At 42.1% G+C, this 18,749-nt stretch overlaps 1 protein-coding gene across 2 annotated transcripts in view; it reads left to right on the forward strand.

Moving 5' to 3' along the window:
• Positions 1–4,800: 4,800 nt before the first annotated feature.
• The window catches only part of GLIPR2 (GLI pathogenesis related 2), a 29,423-nt gene continuing 15,474 nt past the window's right edge, over positions 4,801–18,749 (forward strand). The window contains exon 1 of one of the 2 annotated variants that reach the window (XM_065832987.2): positions 4,801–5,205. In XM_065832987.2, the coding sequence (XP_065689059.1) occupies positions 5,015–5,205 (191 nt within the window). In that variant the 5' untranslated portion in view covers positions 4,801–5,014. The remainder of the gene's footprint in view (positions 5,206–18,749) is intronic. The other variant, XM_065832988.2, reaches the window with a different exon arrangement.

The raw sequence follows: 18,749 nt of genomic DNA on the forward strand, positions 1-18,749 counted from the left end.
TACCTGCTGGTAGGACAAGAGTCAATGTGCACAAAAATAAAATCTTGCCAAAGAACCTTCTCTGCTGCATCCCACATTCTTCCTTTTTTTTAACCTTGTTCCCACAAGCTTCCTTTACTATCCTCTAATTTTTGTATTGGAGGACACAATCAACAGTCATTAGCCATCTGTGTTGCTCATCATCTTGTAGTAATGTCTCTAATTTCTCTTTCCATGATCTCTTCCCTTGGCTGAAGAATCACAGAGTTATAGAGTGGTTTGGGTTGGAAGACGCCTTAAAGATCATCCAGTTCCAACCCCCCGCCATAGGCAGGGACACCTTTCACTAGATCAGGTTTCTCAAAGCCCTTTTGTCTTGTGTACGAAGCTTCCACACCCTTGTTGCCTTTCTCTGATCTTTTTCTTCTTCTGCTATATCTTTTTTGAGATCAAGAAACCAGGACAACCTGTCTAATTCAAGGCACAAGCAAAAGAGAGGTTTAAACAGTCCCACAGTCACATCATCTGCTACCTTTGTTTCTTCTCTAGTTATTCCCAATATCAGATGTGCTTTCATGTCTTCTTCTGAGTATTTAAACTGATGTTTTCAGGACTTACCATAATTGTGTGATCTCATTCATGAGTAACTGCTCAAATTTACTTTCTGACTCATAGAGTGGTTCGTATACACAGATATTTTAATGTAATGGCTAAATATGTGGCTGTTAAGCAGAAGGTGCTCCCAGTTAGTAGGATGATGAATTTGCTAAAACAAAGCTTACTGCGTATGTGGAACTGATATAAAAAGTAGCAGATTGCAGGGTTATGCACAAAACCACAGATGCTGTGGAGTCCGTGTGTTTATGTACAGATGTAACCCCAGGTCAGCAGCTGGCCTGATCGTCTGACTCCTCTTTGTATTTGTGCTCACCTGGGCTGTCAATGGACTTTTCTCGTCATTGCCACAGAGCAGTGGAAAAATGGTGCTTAACCTCAGCTTGAGGTACTGAGCTGATGCAGAGTGCCTGTGAAATGTCCCAATACCATGCACCAGGTCCTGTTCAGCCCACTGCACCTTGGAGGAGAGAGGTAACACTTGGTAGCACTGACAGGAATCCTCTTCCTTTCGAACACCCTCAAATCCTTTTTTTGTGTGTGCCAGAAGTTCTTCCAGGGTACCCTCTCCTCCTCCCATTTACCATAGCTCCTCTGTACCCCAAGGCTGAGCTTGCACTTGTTTCTTAGGGAGCAAGAGGGGCTCCGTGTCTTTCTCCATGGCAGGGTGCAGGGGAAGCACCCTGAGCATCTGCAGAGGTGGGAAGCGACACTTCTTATGGAGGCTCCAGCTTGGAGCTCCTTGCGAACAACTATCCTGAGGGTTTTCCTCTGGGTCTTTTCTGAAGATGGAACCCCAGCAGTTTGGCCCATGTTGAGAAAAATCCTGAGGCTGAAGTGGGTAATTCACTGCCCTGCTCTGGTGGGATTTGTGTGCTTGTGCTCTGAGACATTTAGATGGTCAAGGACTGAGCCTGAAGAATGTCAGCCGGGGAGGATGCTGGACCTCTCTAGAGAAAGGCAGTGCCTATGTCACACTCTCCGTTGGACAACAGTATTCCCACTTTTTGTCCCCAAAACCTTTGCTTTGAATCCAGCCCTTAAGACTGTTGTTGGTGATTAATCACATGCTACTTTTATCTCACAATGTGTAGGAAGAAGTTAAAGTCAATGACTACAGTGACAGTCTCCTGTTTTCTGTGAGGGTTTTGTGGATGTGGCCACCTGATAACAGTGCAGTGCTGACAAAAGAGGAATAGCTTTGCTTTTGTACTGCTACTGTTTGCAGTTCAGTTCTTTTCACTCTCTTCAGATTCTGAGTTATGGATATCTCTTCTTGCAAGAAAAAATTAACATCCCCAACTGTGTTAAGGTTAATTTTTTGTGACCTGCTACACAGTTTGTATAACTTTGTTTAATTTGGGTGAAATACCTGTTGGGGTACCACAAATAAAGCATGGCAAAACCAAAACAGAAATATTATTCTCAAATACTCTACCCTCATTTTTGCCCCATTTCCTTTTACCAGATATGCAGTTTCCTAGTTTTGTTGAAAGTCTGGTGCATCATTTTATTGTTCACTCATGGTTATTGTCAACATATACAATGTTATTCATATATGATCTATTCATATTCATATGAATGCTGTTGCTCCTTAGGGTTGCTTGTTTAAAGTCTCTGGAGAGAACAGATTTGTTATATTTAGTTTTGCTCACAAGCATTTTGTATGCATAGTTTGAAACCGCTTAGTGTCCAATTTGACACCAAAATTTTAGCCACAGATATTCAGAATGCAGATGAAATAGCTCTGCTGCAGATGAATTATCTCTGACTCCCTGATTGTTCCGATTCAAACACTTCCTTTCAAACTGCATTTTTCCTTCTTATGTGCTCTAATAACTGATTTCCAGAAATAATATTTATTACACCAGTCTTTACTAGTTAAGTGTTACTTTTTCTAGCCAGCTGGTTTTGTTGTTTCCCTTTTGGCATAAAAATGGAACAATTAAAAATGAGTCAATCCACATTATACTTTTTTTGTATCTTTTCCAGAAATATTTAGTAGCTGTTGCTATAGGAGGTAGAATGCTGGACTCAGATCTGACTGTGTCAGGGTGTTTCTGTCTCCGTGAGATAGTTTCCAGTGCCTGCTACTGGATAATAGTGTCCTCCTTGTATTTTCTTTGTGCAAAGGAATCATGCAGTAGTTAAGCAAGCACACATTTGGGGGTGCTCTGATCAGGCAAATGGGAAATCGCATTTGTTTCACTCAGATGTCAGCATATTTGATACTACCTGAAACTGCTTAAAGGATATTAATGATTTACAGTTTGTAAACTGGCTTCTCTTTAATTGCTTTCATTATTTTCAAAGACTTGATTACATTCTTAATTATTAGTGCAAATATTTCCTCCAAATTTCCATCTGATAAGTGCGGAAATTTTGGCAGGTAATGATAAAATGCTAAAAAAGCCCAGCTCCCCGCTTCCTTGTTTTTGTGTATCTCAGCTTTCATTGCTTTCCGGCCTCTGATGAGTCCTTGCATTTACTTCATACTGATACTTTTCACATTTCATGCCTGAGCAGTAATTTTGATTTCCTTGTTTTCTAATCAGAAAAAGCACCATTTTTTTTTCCCCTGTAGGTAACACTGGACTTTTGCCAGATCAGAGAAACCTCTTTTTCAAGTTACATTGTGAAAATCACATGCAGGTGTCTCTGGTCATTTTTTAAGATCTTGATGCTGTTTTCTTAGTAGCAGTTCAAGTCCTGAGGGGATGTCATTTTGTAATGCAGCTGGATGTTATAAAGATCTAAAGCACAAACAGTACAAAATATAACAGTCATTTGTGAGTATATAAATGAACATTTCAAATACTAGAGAGTCCAAGTCACGCAAATGTAAATTCCCTTCTTGTCACAGCCATAGGGTGGCATGGGGTACTGCTGAGCACTGATGTGTGTCCTAGGAGTGGTACAGCCCAGTATTTCAAGTTTAGCAGAGCATTTTTAAAGGCGAGGGTTCAAGGACTGGCCCATGGTTTGTTTACTCCTGCAAGCAAATAAAACAGCATCTTTTGCCTCCAGATAAAGGACTCTGATAGTACCAGCTCCAGCTCCCCACCCTGCTCCTCTGCCAACTGCTGCCATTCATGACAGAGGGAGCAGGAGGGCATTTCCTTCTGCACCTCCTCTGACTTCTTCCTCCTGCTCTGCTGCCTGCCCTGTGACCAGCTAAGGGAGGGCGAGTGTGATCTCCCACCCTGCGGTTTCCTCTGCCGGATGGTGATCGATTTCCCCCGTCCCTCTTCTTAGTGATCCCATCGATGATTAGATGCTGACACCCCCCTGGCTGGTGTTTCAGCTTCGCCAGTGAAGCAATCTCAGGAAGAGCAGTGTGTCACTGAACGGATGTTGTCTTCCCCACCTGCTGCTGCTACGTGTTTCAAAAGAAAAAAGAGAGAGAAGAGAAGAGAAGAGAAGAGAAGAGAAGAGAAGAGAAGAGAAGAGAAGAGAAGAGAAGAGAAGAGAAGAGAAGAGAAGAGAAGAGAAGAGAAGAGAAGAGAAGAGAAGAGAAGAGAAGAGAAGAGAAGAGAAGGAAAAAAACACTTTATTTTTGAGTTTTCTGTTCTTTTAATGGAACTCAGCCTCCAGCGGTAGGTAAAGAATCATTAAAACCTGCTGAGCCAGCAGTCTTGGCACAAAACCAAGCAGAACCTCTAAATTTTGAAAGGCGTTGTAAAAAAATTGGGAAGCGTTAACCTCAGATGATTTTGTGTGATGATGAAAAGATGAAAGTTGGAAGCACGTCACTGAATTATTGTTTGGAGAGACGCAGCACTTCTGAAGTTAAATCAAAGGACCTTGTTCAGCGTAGTTGAAGTAGTTAATATTTGCCAGATTAGCTTGAGGTATTTTGATGTAGTGTGAAGATAAGAGTGGTACAGTGTGGTTGTACAGATTAAATGAGGCACACGCCCATCCAGCTCGTTTCACAGAAATACACCAGCAGCACAGTTCCTCTTTAACCTGCAAAATCTTAGGCTGCATTTTCCTAAGAACTTCTACAGATTATGTCATATAAATCCAGAAAGTTTTTTTATTTTAGACATAAAACGTAGTTATACTTTGACATGTCTTATCACTTGCCTGTTTCAACTTTACATACAGTAACTGGGTAAAATTTTAACAAGTTTTAGCTGTATGAATTAACCTCATGGATCATGCCTGCTGCAGCAGCAGAATTATTTGTCAGCAGAATTTCTTTTCGCAGCCTCCTCTTATCAGAAAACAGCCACGATTACTAAGCTTAATTGGTATGTAAAACCATATGGTGTTTTGGAGCTGCTTGGTTACTGTGGATAAATAGCTCCTGACCCTAAACAGGATCTTTTTAAGAAAAAAAAAAAGCGGTGTCCCTATGCCTTATAAGGCGTGGGCAGGCTGACTCCAGTGCTGAAGAAGGGGCGGTAACGGGTTCATGCTGCTGAGTTTTCTCGAGCAGCGGTCACAGGCGACTGAAGAAGTTGGGCTGAAATTGCGAACGCTTCGTCCCCGGCACTTAACAGCGAAACTGCATCAAGAGAGGAGGCATCAGGTGAAATCTGAAAAAAAAATCCCACCAAAACAACAAAAAAACCAACCACCACCACTTGATCATGGGAAAATCAGGTGAGCAAATGCCTCCGTGCAGTTGGTTGTGTATTCTTACAATGTCCGTGCCTGGTTTTGTGCTCGGAAAGCATTGCTGGAGCGTTAGTGGGTTTCCTCCGAGAAAGCTTCTTTCATTTGTGCATGGTACAGCCTGGGAGGAGCTTTCTCCCTGACACAGGGTTAGATTGAAAAAGCTATGAAAGCGGTACCCTCTCCCCAACCGGCACAAGTAGTTGTATTTTATATACAACTTACATTTTGTAACTTACAGTAGCTTTGCTATGTGAAATAATTGTAATCCTTATAGGTTTAAAATTATCTTGTGTCTAGCTGTTTGACAAAACTTACCTGCCTTGTAGACAGGCAGCAGGACTCTGAGGGGGTAGGGGAGGGAAGCTTTTCCTCAGCCTTCCTGTTGGGAGGGTTCAGATTTCAGATGCGTTTACTATTTAACCAAGGCCAGCCTTGCTGGGGTCCTAAGCCTCTCCCCAGCTGTGCAGAAATTTGTGAAGCTTCTCCCTGCTGCTGGCTGTGTTGTTGGTCCTTTTCCCACCACCGCCAGCTGTCTCTGTGTCCTGCCCTGACAGTCTCGGCTGGAGGAGGCTCCTCCGAAGCTGCCAAGGACTGGAGACCTTATGAAGAGAGAGCTCATGTCTGGGAGTCTGTCCATCTTTGTCCTATTTGAGTGAAAACCTGTGCTGATCCGCTGAAATGGCTGCAAAACTGATGGTTTATTTTTGTTCTTGTGGTTAGGATGTTATTTCTGTGACAAATCAGAGCCTGGCAGCATATCGTCTGTCTGTCCTGTGGGTAAACAGCATGTGTGGGACACACACAGCAAAACCTAGTACTTAATTCACTCAAAACCACAGGACTCTTGCAGAGAAACTTGAGGAAGATATTTGTGTGGGTAACAATTTAAGGGGCCTCAGCACAGATGTGTTGAGTTTTTTGCCTTTTTATTTTTTAAAGGTCAGCATTGTAGATGAGATTAGAGCTGTCTGCAAATGTGACTGTAAAGGGTTTACTGGTGTAAAACCCGGTCCAGGAGAAGCACCATATAGCTGCCAGTGTGTGGGTTTGGCCCTGTGTCCTGGAAGCTGCATGTGGATTAGGATTTAGTAAACAACCTTACCACAATTTAAATAACTGTAGTCACTTAAAAGTATCAAATTCAGCACTTCCTTGCTAATAGCATAAAAAAAGTACAAATACCAGAAAAGTGTAGTGGCTGTATATTACATTAGCAAAGGTTATTAGAAAAAAGCAGTAGAGATATTTCAGTGTGCACCTCCCAGCCCCAAAAGGATTAAAATCTCCTCTTGTTTTACTATCTGCACTGTCTCTGTTTGCAAATTGCTAATACAGCCCGAAGGCAATTACCGTCTTTGTTATTTCCTGCACATTTATTACTGCACATTAGTTGGTTGTTCCACTCTTAGGAGCAATGACAGACCAGAAAGTGCTTTTGCCAAAGCTTGGGTATTGTTTGCATCCCTAAGTAGTTACACAAATAGAGCTGAAGATCTAAGTACATGTTAAAAATGTTTTGTCACTTGTGTAACGCTTTTCAAATCAATGGTAAACTGGGTCCCAGTTACTGTCTTTGAGCTGCGTGTGGTATTTTTAGATGAATCATAAAATGGAGATCCTGTCCTGACAATTGGTTTATTGACTAAATCCCATCTGCCCTTTCCAGAGCAATGGAGTCTTTAAATTCCTGTCTGAGATCATTCAGTGTGGTTTGCCTTTGAATGGGGGAGAGCAGCTATTTTTTAAGAGTATCACTTCCTCTGTGTTTTGTGTAAAATACCTCATGTTCCCACTGTAGGACTCTTGAGGACACTCTTGAGGCAGGTTTCTCTGTACTAGGATGTATGGAAATGTAACAGGTTGGGATTTGTCTGACTTCCAAATAGAGCGCTTGCTCATCTTCTAGATCAGAAAGATGAAGGTGGAGATTACATGCAAGTATAAATATAAGGATGCTCTAATTCATATAAAGTGGGGCCACTATTTTAGAACAAATGTCTTCAGTTTCTTTAACTTTTTATCTTTGGTTAATCTAACTTGAGGCCCAGGTATTCCCAGGCAAAGAAATCCTGCTGTTGAAAATCTCAGTTCTTTAACAAAAGCTCTCTAATGATGTGTTGTTACTAGCTGTTGGATTACATTTGAAGCGATGTTCTTTGCAAGTACCAGAGCTAGAGACTGAGCATTGGTTTTGCTTTGTCAAACAGAGCTAAGCATTGGAAGACACGGGTACCTCTGACTCAGCTTTCTTCCTTGGAAACTGCAGGCTGCTGAATCTAAATTCATACTGAAACTCCCCCATCAGGTTCAGACAGACACCTCCCATGGCGACAGCTCCTGCAAATACTTAAGCCAAACACAGGGACCCTTTCTTCCCTCCCCCTGGTCTTCTCTTTTTGAGCAGTATTAGGATTAGCATTAGGTGGTGCAGACTCCCTTCCCTGCAGATCCCAAAACTAAAAGACCTGGGTAAGTATTTTCTGCAGGAAATGAGGTGATGATGAGCTGTTGCTCGGGTTGCCGCGTCGGATGGTCTCTGACCCCCTCACAGCTGTGTCGGGTCAGAAGCTGGGGTCCTGCGGGCAGCCCTGGCCCCAGAGGGGATATCCGTCCATCCATCCATCTCTCACTCCATCTCTCCTTCCCTCCCTCCCTCCATGCCAGCAGCTGCGGGCGATGCTGGGGGAAGCAGCTGGCTGCTGCCTCCACTTCTCCGTTCTGGAGAGCAGGTGGTTCTGCTGTGGTGTGGGAGTCTCCAAAAAAGGCTGGGATGAGGGGAGAAAAAGGACTGCCAAAAGTCTCATTTTTTCCGCTTCCCCTCCAGCCCTGCCTGGTGGGGGAAGGGAGCTCACCCTGCTCACTCCCTAAAAACCAGGCTGGGGAATCACCTTGTTTCTTCTGGCTGATGGGTGCAGACGCTATCAGACAAAGACAAGGACATGCTCAGTAAATACCAGCTATCTTTTTACAGCGTTTGGTTTTATTTTTCTTTTATTTTCTGTTCTTCCCCTTCCTCCCCTCCACGCTTCTGCAAATGTGGGTGGGACTCCAGAAAAAAGGCTGGGAGTTACCCGCTGTGCTGCTTGTTGAGTCAGTACGAAAATAAGGGCTGAGAAAGGGGTTTGACAGAAAGAAGAGACAGAAACTAAACTCAGTGCAGTTTTCCATGCAGGTTTTAATCTTCCTTAGAAGCACCTGCTGTTTTTTAACCCTTGTGATGCACCCTTGTGGCACAATTAGAAGGACGGTTGTGTTTTTTTGCAGAGTGAACTGCAGCTTCAGCTGATCTGAAGTGCAAACTTGTACTTTAGCATCTTGATAGGAGGCAGCTGTAGCAGGTCATAACAAAAAAAGTACAAGCATACTGGAGAAGTGACCTGTTTGCTTTCTGAGGAATGCGATACAAGCTGCCAAAATGACAAGGAGTTTCGTGTTGGCCGGTTTTACGGGACTGGTGGGGAGAGAGGAAATGAATGGGTCTAAACGGCAAGCAACTGAGCATTCGTGTTTGGTAACAGCAGGCTATTTGCAGAACTTGTTGTTAAAACAAATTTCTGGCTGTTTCTCTTTACACCAGAACTGAAATGGAGGTGTGGTGGGAAAAGGGCCTTTCAAAAATTAAGTTAAAACCCCCACACTTCTCCAGTTTTTTGCCTACAGAAGGCACTGATTACTTGGTTCAAGTTCAGTAAATGGCAAATAGAGAAAAATCTGCCAGGAAGGCGTCTGTGTTTGGCAAACAGTGTTCTGGGCCCAGTTTTTACCTGTCTGTTGAGCCATTGGGGTTTCAGTGAGGCAGAGGACTGAATACATGGACCATCCTGCGCAACAGTAGTTACTCCTGTTGACTGTTAGATTAGTAGTCTTAGCGCCTCATGCTCAAAGCAGATAAATACCAAAACAAGTGTCGAGGGTTCACAAAGAATAGGATGGAATGTGGTGGTCTGTAGTGACTGAGATACCTACGTTTCCCATGACACAGAGCTGCACATCAAAAAGCATCAGCTCTTCTTTCTGAACATTCCAAGAAATCTTTCTCAAAAAAGTAAACAAAAACAAAACCCCTCCAAATTAAGCAGGAAGAGAACTTTTATTAATGGAATTCAGTGGAAACATTAAACCCCTTAGTTTTCTATTAGTACAGGTTTGAATTTGCCTTAGATGCTGCACTATGTGCAAGAACAAAAAGTATGAGAAAATTAGTCTCTTGATCCTAATTGCTTTGTGTGCATTGCATATCTCAACAGGCTGGAAGGCTATTTCAGACCAGTATTTTGGTCGAGGGCACGCTGTTCTCCAAAAGATTAGCTGGAGCATATCTGTGTTATGTTTTTACAGGCAGATGTGAGCAAGTTCTGCCCAGTCTTTGAAGGTCTGACCAGAAGCTCTGCCAGAACTGGGCTGGGTGGCCCTGCAGAGGGGGACGAGGTGAGGCCAGGCAGGTGGCCAGCAGCTTGGGTTCAGAACTGGCTCCTGGGCCAGCAGGTATGAGAAGACCATAGTAGTCTGGGGTGTTGTGGAGAAAGACAATATGGGCCTGTTTAAGGCCAGCACAAACATTTTTAGTATAATTTAAAGTTGACTGAACTGAGTTACCAGAGCAAATCTCGGCTTTGAACAGAAGCCGTGTGCGCTTCGCCTGGTCTCAGCTTTAAGTGTGATTGTTGCAGAACTGCGTGAAATGGTAAGTTAACGGTCCTTCTGGAGCTTTGCTATGCCACTGTTGCAGGTGCGGTGTTTGGGAGCCGTCTTCTAACTCAGATCATGAAGGCTGTTCCTCAGTTCAAGAAGGACAGGGAACTGCTGGAGAGAGTGCAGTGCAGAGCAACAGTGATTAAGGGAGTGGAGTATCTCCTTTATGAGGAAAGGCTGAGGGAGCTGGGGCTCTTTAGCTTGGAGAAGAGGAAACTGAGGGGTGACCTTATTAATGTTTACCAGTATATAAAGGGTGAGTGTCACAAGGATGGAGCCAGCCTCTTCTCGGTGACAACCAATGATAAGACAAGGGGCAATGGGTTCAAACTGGAACACAAGAGGTTACACTTAAATTTGAGAAGTAACTTCTCAGTAAGGGTAACAGAACACTGGAACAGGCTGCCCAGGGGGGTTGTGGAGTCTCCTTCTCTGGAGACATTCAAAACCCCCCTGGCCACATTCCTGTGTAACCTCATCTAGGTGTTCCTGCTCCGGCAGGGGGATTGGACTGGGTGATTTTTCGAGGTCCCTTCCAATCCCTAACATTCTGTGATTCTGTGACACCTGTGTGTCACAAAGCCGAAATGGGGTTGCACATGTTGCTGAAGTCTCCATACCCTGTTGTAAATGTAAATATGGGAGGCAGGGGGGCTCTGAGAGAGCTCTGATGATAGATTGTGACAGGGAGATGGGAAGAAGTTATTCAATAAGTGCTTAATTATACCCTATGTCTTTGTTTGTCACACTTGTAAGTTTGGTGGGCCATTGCAATGTGTTGGGCACTTAGTAAGTGATCTTCAAAAAGTTACTTGAGGTGAACTGTGGTAGGGTGTAACCTGTTCTTGAATTTTCCCTTATGAAGACCTATTACTAAAATAGATCTCTCAGCTTAGAATCACAGAATGGTTGAGGTGGGAAGAGGCCTCCAGAGGTATTGGTCCAACTCCTCTGCTTAAGCAGGGCCACCTGAGCTGTTTGCCAGAACTGTGTTCAGATGGCTTTGGAATATCTCCAAGGATAAAGACTCCACAACCTCTCTGGGCAACCTGTGCCAGTGCTTGGTCACCCTAATAATGGAGAAGTGTTTCCTGATATTCATACTTTGATAGTTCTCCTGTAGCTTCTGCAGCTCCACTGTTGATGACTTATGACTGTGAGGAGTATATTCCCCTGGACTGCCCCTATTACAGGTCACAGTAGGAGTTGTCCATTACAACATTGTAGGTGTGGCACTGGCTTTCTGGAGAGATGCAAAGGGCTTCCCGTTGGAGCTGCAGTCCACAGGTATAGACGTACACCGCGGTCTCTTTTATTCTTTGGTTCCCAAGTGCTGGGCCAGTGAGTAACCAACAGGGAGCTGCAGAAGGAACATTGAAATCAAGAGGTTTGAAGATTTTTGGGGTTTAGGTGGAGTTTTACCTTCCGGGGGTAGTGTGGGGGCAATATGCCTATTTGATCCTTTAAGTATATTAAATTCAGACTAGGTGTAAAGACGAAATATTTTATGATGAGGGTGTTAAAACACTGGCCCAGGTTGCCCAGAGAGGTGGTAGATGCCCCATCCCTGGAGATATTCCAGGCCACGCTGGATGGGGCTCTGAGCAACCTGATCTAGTTGCAGATGTCCCTGCTCATGACAGGGGGTTGGACTAGATGACCTTTGAAGGCCCTTTCCAACCCAAACCGTTCTGTGAAATAAAGACCATGTTTATCAAAGTTTTGAGGTATGAAAACTGGGGTTTAACCTGTTTAGCAGGGGCATGAGAATGAGATTATGTAACTGATAGTAAATATGGGTAAAGAAAGCTTCCTGTGTCTCCCTGCCTGATCTGAAGTACTGGATAGGTGAGTTTACACCTCAGTGATCAGAAGAAATGTGCATGGCTGTATTTCCATGCCCCAGGGAAGTGCATAAATAAACATATTTTGATCATTGTCCCAGTTAGCCTGGATGTCCTTGGCAGAAAATCAAGATGGGAGGGTGTTGGAGCTAATGAGGTAAAAACTGGTTCAGGTATGGTTACCACAAACAATGATAGAACATAAATGGTAGAGGTATCAAATGGCAGATAGTATCCCAGGAGAAGTGGGATGGTGGTTCTTAGCAAATTTCTTCACTTGGCGAAGACTTCAGTTGGCACCAGACAGCTAACAGTCCTATGCAAAATGAACTTGGCACCGGGTACCAACAAGGTTGCCTTTATTGCTGACCATCCACAGGGCACAAGAATGCGCAGGATCCAAAATACGAATAAGTGACCAGCAAAAATTACTCAAGTTAGACAGGCAAGTGACTCACAGAAGACTTAAAAGAGTTATTATTCTGTTTCTCTGAAAATAAGACAGGGTCTTATATTAATTTGTGCTCCAAAAGATATGTTAGGGCTTATTTTCAGGGGATTTCTTATTTTTCCATGAACAACAATCTACGTTTATTCTTGAAAAAAAAAAAAAAATCAACATTTATTCAAATATAGTCATGTCATCACATTGTGTCACATTTGTGACATCTGTCCTGCTGCATTCTATTGCCGATTAATTTTACTTTTTTACATGTATAGTTACCTGGACGCTATTTAAATTGACTTTACGAACTGTAACTAGGACTTATTTTTTGCAGTAGACCTTATATTTCAAGCATCCTCAAAAATCCTGAAAAGTCATGCTAGGGCTAGTTTTCAGGATAGGTCTTATTTTTGGGGAAACAGGGTACTTGTTGAAGATTATAACAACATCTGCAAGATAGCAGTATAATACTATAAGGTGGTGTCACAACCTAATGGCTGAAGCTCAGATTCGATAGTAGGGAAGTTGTGTTTTCTGGCATTATTCTTTAGTGAATACAATTGCACCTTATTTTCTTCAGAAGTTACTGTAATTAGAAACTCTAAGAAAATATGATGGGAGGGAAGAGGAGAAGAAATGGAGAAGATTAATTTTCTCCTGCTACATAGTGTGGTCAGTTCTGACACACGCAGCTCACTTGCGGCTTTGTATTTTGAAGTGAATTTACCCTGGATATTGTGTGGCAATTAGATTCGGTAATACAAGGCCTTACTAATGAGAGGGTCTCCTTAGCCTTTTTAAAAGGGATAACAGCTTACACAGTAACTGCCTACAAGGGTTGTCTGCGTGGGTGTGTGTCATGATTACGATATTTAGTTGTTCTTCATGGCAGAATAGTAATGAAAAGAATGCTTTTGATTGTCTCTCGTGCAAAGTCAACACTGACTTATCTGGATATGATGGTCAATCAGTTCCAGCCTTATGCAAGATGACCACTTCATGGTACTGACTCCTTACTGACATGCTTGTTGATCTGAGTATTTGGAGGAGAGGCTGCAAGCAGAGGACTTCTCCCCCAACCCTTGCCTCCAATGAAAGTGAGAACTTGGCTTCTGTCAATGTTCAAGACTGCTGATGAGTGTTGCTTTTATTTTTTTAAGGCTTAAATCACAGAAGGCTCTGCTGCCTCTCAGAGCTGTGCAGTTTCCAGTTTACCAGGTGTTCCTTTTTAATCAGGGCAGTCAATTGCCTAACAGTTTATAAAAGGCCTTAAGTGAGGAAGTAATCAGCACTGTCTATTAGAGCAAGAATAGGATTTGCAATCAAATAGTGACATGACTAATGTCATTGAAACATTTTATTACACCGACAGCTTCATATTCTCCGGTAATATGCCTCAAATGGGGGAAAATAGTGAGTTACGTCATATGGCACAGGTAATGCAAGGTTATTAAGTTGCCAGTTTGCTGTAGATGAGACCCAGATAATAAAATGAGCGTGGAGTTTGTCCATCAAATTCAATTAACTCAGACATCTTACTGTTGTCCTGAAGCTTAACCCAGCTTACTGCAGGTGTGTAAGAACAGTCCAGGCAAAACTAAATGCTGAAGGACATCAGAGAATCTCCTCCCTGAAAAGGGATCTCCTGAGCTGAAAGGAAAACTATTTTGAGCAGTCTGATAAACACAAGAAAGTTCCAGGAAACTATTCCCGTTCAAACTCATGTCTAATTATAAACCCCAATTCCTTTCATGCCTTTAAGCTGTACTTTCTCTTCTAGCTTTTAGTAGGGTGATAGGATAATTCAGGTTGGAAGGGAAATAGTCTACCAACAATTATGATATCTCCCATAAATGCCTACTGTATGAGACGGAGATGTTGCCCCTATATTGAGCTCTTTGTTGAGAGATGTAAAAGACACCTAAGAAACTCCACCCAGGGATATAATGCTTTCTGAATATAGTATAATTTTCTCTTTCCTTCCCTCCAGGATGTATAGATGATTTCATTTCTTGTGTATGTTTCCAAGCAATCAGCCAGTTTTGTGAGAGAACAGGGAGTTTAGCACTGAAGGAAGTCAGATTTTATGGCTGGAAGTGATGCATGAATTGGAGTGTCAGATCCATGCTCCCAAATGACATATTGGGAATAGCGTTAAGGGTCAGTCTTTGAAGATGTTACTGTCCCAAATGGGAAGGAAGAAAGTGCTGTCAAATATATGGAGAAAGAAACGTGGAATATTCGCTCCTTGTGGCACTGCAGAGGCCACCAAGTATAAGACCATCCTGGAGTGTTTGTGACTTCAAACCAAAGTCCTGAGACAAAATGCAGTAGAGGCATAACCGTCCTCTTAGTATTTCTGACATCAACTAAATATCTATCACTTCTCCATTGAAGGAACATTATTCTTAGAGTGGAAAAGATTCAGCTAGGGCAAGTTGCCACAGAATTACATTTCAAGTGAGAATAAAGATTATTACTAATTATTACTAATAATAAATATGTCAGGTCTCTTAGTAAAGTCTAGATGAAAATATGATCATTAAAAGCTGAGATAGCTTGTACTCAGGAATTTTGTTTGTTTCCAGTCTGTTAATGTACTTGGAGAAGTTTGTGGAAATAGAGGCATCTTCAGCTGTCTGGGACAGTAAAAAAGGACTTTGTGATGTAATTGCTTTGCAGTTCCCTAAAGCCTCCAGTGACGTTTTTCATTAAGCTGTTGGGCTTATTAAAAGTTGTATTTGCTCTATTCTCATTCCACATGCCATTGTAGCTGTCAGAGTAGGATAGAGCGATTCTGCAGTGTCAAGGGAGACTGAAGGGATTTCAGTATCAAAGCAGAGGTATACTTGGTGTTTAAATTGTTAGCTTTTCATGTGCTTTCTGTCCACTTTGCATATATGTCTTCATGTATTCTGGCACTTGGCTACTTTGTACCAGGATAACAGATGTTTCTACCTGTGCTCTGGGAAGAAAGGAGTGTGGAAGTAACATGCGGTATCCTGAGTAATATGAGTCACATTGTGAAGGTTGTTGGTATCAGGCTCATTTGCCTCTTTCCAAAGGGGTGGGTCCTTTGAAGTGTATCTTGCAGCTTTTTTCAGATACGTTGCTGAAGATATTATATGAGGACATTTCTAATTATTGAAGGCAGAATAGAAAGGTGGGGTCATTATATCCATTTACCTGTAATGTACACATTGGCTGAAGAGTTGAGGCCTATGTTCAAAGAGGGATTGATACAGACATAATGGTACACTTTTCTGTGTACGGTTCTCCATGAGGTCCATTTGTTGTTGACTGCATTATATGTTAATTATCCAAAGGCTAAACAGAAAATAATAGTATGTATAGAAAGTACAAAATTACCAGTGAAGATTAATCTGTAAACAGTAGGACAGAGAGCACTGAGAAGACAATGGTACTTGTAGAAATTGATGCTGTGCTCTTTCTTGACTCACTCAAAGTATACCTTTTTTGCTAGTCAAGTGCATGCTTGGTATAATGTTGTGCATCCTGAGTGGTGACATGAAGGCTACCCACAGCATTTATCCTGTGTGGGTATTGGGTGGTCAGGTTTTATGTTTGTGTTTTGTGGAATATTTTACTGTTACCTTTTCCTCACGTCATCTTGCAGCTCTGCAAGACCAGAGAAGTAGGTCCAGTTGACAGCTTCAAATGCGATGCAGAGCAGCTAGTGGTGTGGAAGATGTCTTCAGATAACTCACTTCTTTTCTTATGTCCAAACTAAGGGAAGAACAGAGCAGGAGAAGACAGGGTTCAGATAAGAACTGGGAAGGATTCAGATATAAAGAGCTCTTCACCTGAGAAGGAGTGAGTAGATTGGCACTGTTTAGAAACAATAAGAGAATGGAGAAACAGAATACTCAGAAAAAGATGGGGAAAATTAATGTAGATGTAGGTTTTTTGTGGTCACACAAAGTTGATCAGTGAAACTGAAAATCCTGTAAGGTGTTTTCTGTACCACCTCATACCCTGGAAATTCAAGGTCTTGTGCTGCAATTATCTTAGCCGGTGTTCTAGAAGAATCCAAAACAGAGGTAAATAATTAATTAATGAGAAGCAAGCAACTGTATCTAATACCTTTAGTTGTTTTACTTATTAAGCTGTGTAATGATTCATGACCAAACATAACTTCCTGGCAGTGGAAAAGAATTTTTCCTAGCAGCTTAAGCAGTGTACATGAAGGGAAAAAAGTACATCTCCAAAGCTGTTTGGGAAGCTTTCCCCATTTGGGTGGGATCCTGAAAAGTCCTGTTAACTCTCACTTCTGGCTTCCTAGTGTATGGAACATTGGTAAAATGGAAAAACTTAACATATCCTCCGAAACAAATCTGAAATACATTTAGCAATTTGGTGTCTCTCTCCACACATCAGCATGCACAGGGGAAGCTGTGCAGAGAGGGAGGTTGACACATGAGCTTGAGTCACAGTAGATAAGTGTTTCTATAGCAGCCACCTTTGAGGGAAGGGGCGGATGGAGGTTCTCTAGGGACAGCAGAACAGTGCCTGCCATGGCTAGAAGAAACTCTGTTTTGTCCACATCTTGTTTGTCTTTGTAATGCAAAATGTTAGTACAGAGCTGGATTATGCAATGCTTCTGATAATGGATAGACTGACAGTTGACAAAACCTATATTTCAGTTGACTTAATTTTTTTTAGAATTTTAGTTTGCTATTGTCATTGGTAGCAACTTATTTGAATAGACATTTTTACACTTTCCAGTCAGGTTGTTTATCTACCATTTAATGCTAAGCGGATGAGATATTAAGTCTAGATGATAACAGCCACAACCTGGTCTAGTGCAGAAAAGTGCAGCCTGGAGTATGTGATGCAACTTTCAAAGCTGAGTATTTAAATTTGATTGATCTGCAGGCTATCTTAAAATTCTGGAAGCACAGACCCCTGCTTTCCTCAGTAACCTTATGGTAGATGCCTTCAAATAGGCCATGCAGCTGATGAGAGGTTTAGAACACTGGTTTGATGGAATAGGTGAGCTGTGAGTGATGGTGGTAAGAGTGATGAGACAGGCAAAAGAGTGTGTGTTGCTTAAACACCAGAGATGGAAATGCCTGATTGGTCTGATGGTGTGCAATCCGTGACACACAAAACTGAAGGAAAACTTAAGAGGAGGAGAATGGTGGTGGGCAGGTCTCATCTCACCAAACAGGGTTCCTGTTGCTGAATTGTTAACGGTCTAATGCCAACAACTTTATACCAAAAACTCTAAGCTGAAAGCATGTTGATGAAGAATATATTAGATATATGTCCACAGTGACACTTTAGTCTGGAAAAGGTCAGCCCAACTTTGTACTATGTTCGAAAGGCTTAAGGTACTGCAAGAAACAGTAATGTCTTTCTGTGTACATTGGATATTGGGATTACCTTAGGCTACCATATTATCCTGGAGCTGTTGTGGAAACTGGAGAGAACTCTGACAACAGCCTAAAGCATGAGCATGGGATGGGTAGTCACCTCAGGAAGACATTATGAGAGCAGTGTGTGCAAACTGACAGCTATACTGTGGGAAAATGCATCATTGCAAACAGCAGGATAGTGTACGCACTAATAAAGGAGAGAATGATTGATTGTAGTTGTTAGGATCAAGTAGGGAGAGGAAGCTGAGAAATCTAAGGTAATAACAGGAAACACTTTCCAGTCATGAGGTACATTTGGGCTTTCAAAGTATCTTACAAGGAAAATGGTGATAGTTGTACTAATAGGATATTCAGAAATGAAGCTGGTGACTCATTAATAAATGTAGAAACCTGTGTCACAGTGGAAGCAGGGTAAATACTCAAAGATTTCTCAACCTCTTCAAAAGCTTCAGCAAAATAAAGTGAAAACTGTCCTGTTTTGAAGATGCTATCCATACCTCTCTAACTGTCCCAATACCCTGTTTCAGGCTCCAAATTTCTCTTATAGCAGCAAATTCCACAGGGTGACCAGTGACAGAGGTTTTTTTTTCCTCTGAAGCTTGGCAAAAATCAGCAAAGTCATAAAAGAAAGTAACATGAAATTGCTGTCAAAGTGAATTGCACTGTGACTTGTTGCTTGTCCTCTGCCTTGCACTGCTGAAAGTGCGAAGTTTACCAGGGTAACAGTGTGGGCTCTTTTAAAGCTTTGCAGTAACTTTGGAATTTAGATATTTACCAAATACACTCTAGCACAGGGGAAAGAATCATCCCCAGCAGTCATTTCTTTCCTAACCACTTGCTGTTTGTTAACAATTATTTGTCTATTAATTTGTACTATATAATGAGTAAAAAGAATGGTGCGTGTTTCAAAGCATTTGCATAGTTCTAAACATTTTACTATCTTTGTTTTCTTCAGGGGGTGCCTTGGCTAATACAGAAAATTCTTGTATATGGAGACAATAATTTGCATTTTTAGTGCATCACCTCAAAGGACCTACTTGTCGCTTATTCTGAGACTTTGCAATGGTGATGCAACACGCTGAAATCCTAAAATGGAAGCCAGTCAAATTAACTTTAAATCACCTTGCTGTTGAGGATGAGAATACGGTT

Source organism: Patagioenas fasciata, chromosome 2 (genome assembly GCF_037038585.1).
Source record: "Patagioenas fasciata isolate bPatFas1 chromosome 2, bPatFas1.hap1, whole genome shotgun sequence".
Classification (NCBI taxonomy): domain Eukaryota; kingdom Metazoa; phylum Chordata; class Aves; order Columbiformes; family Columbidae; genus Patagioenas; species Patagioenas fasciata.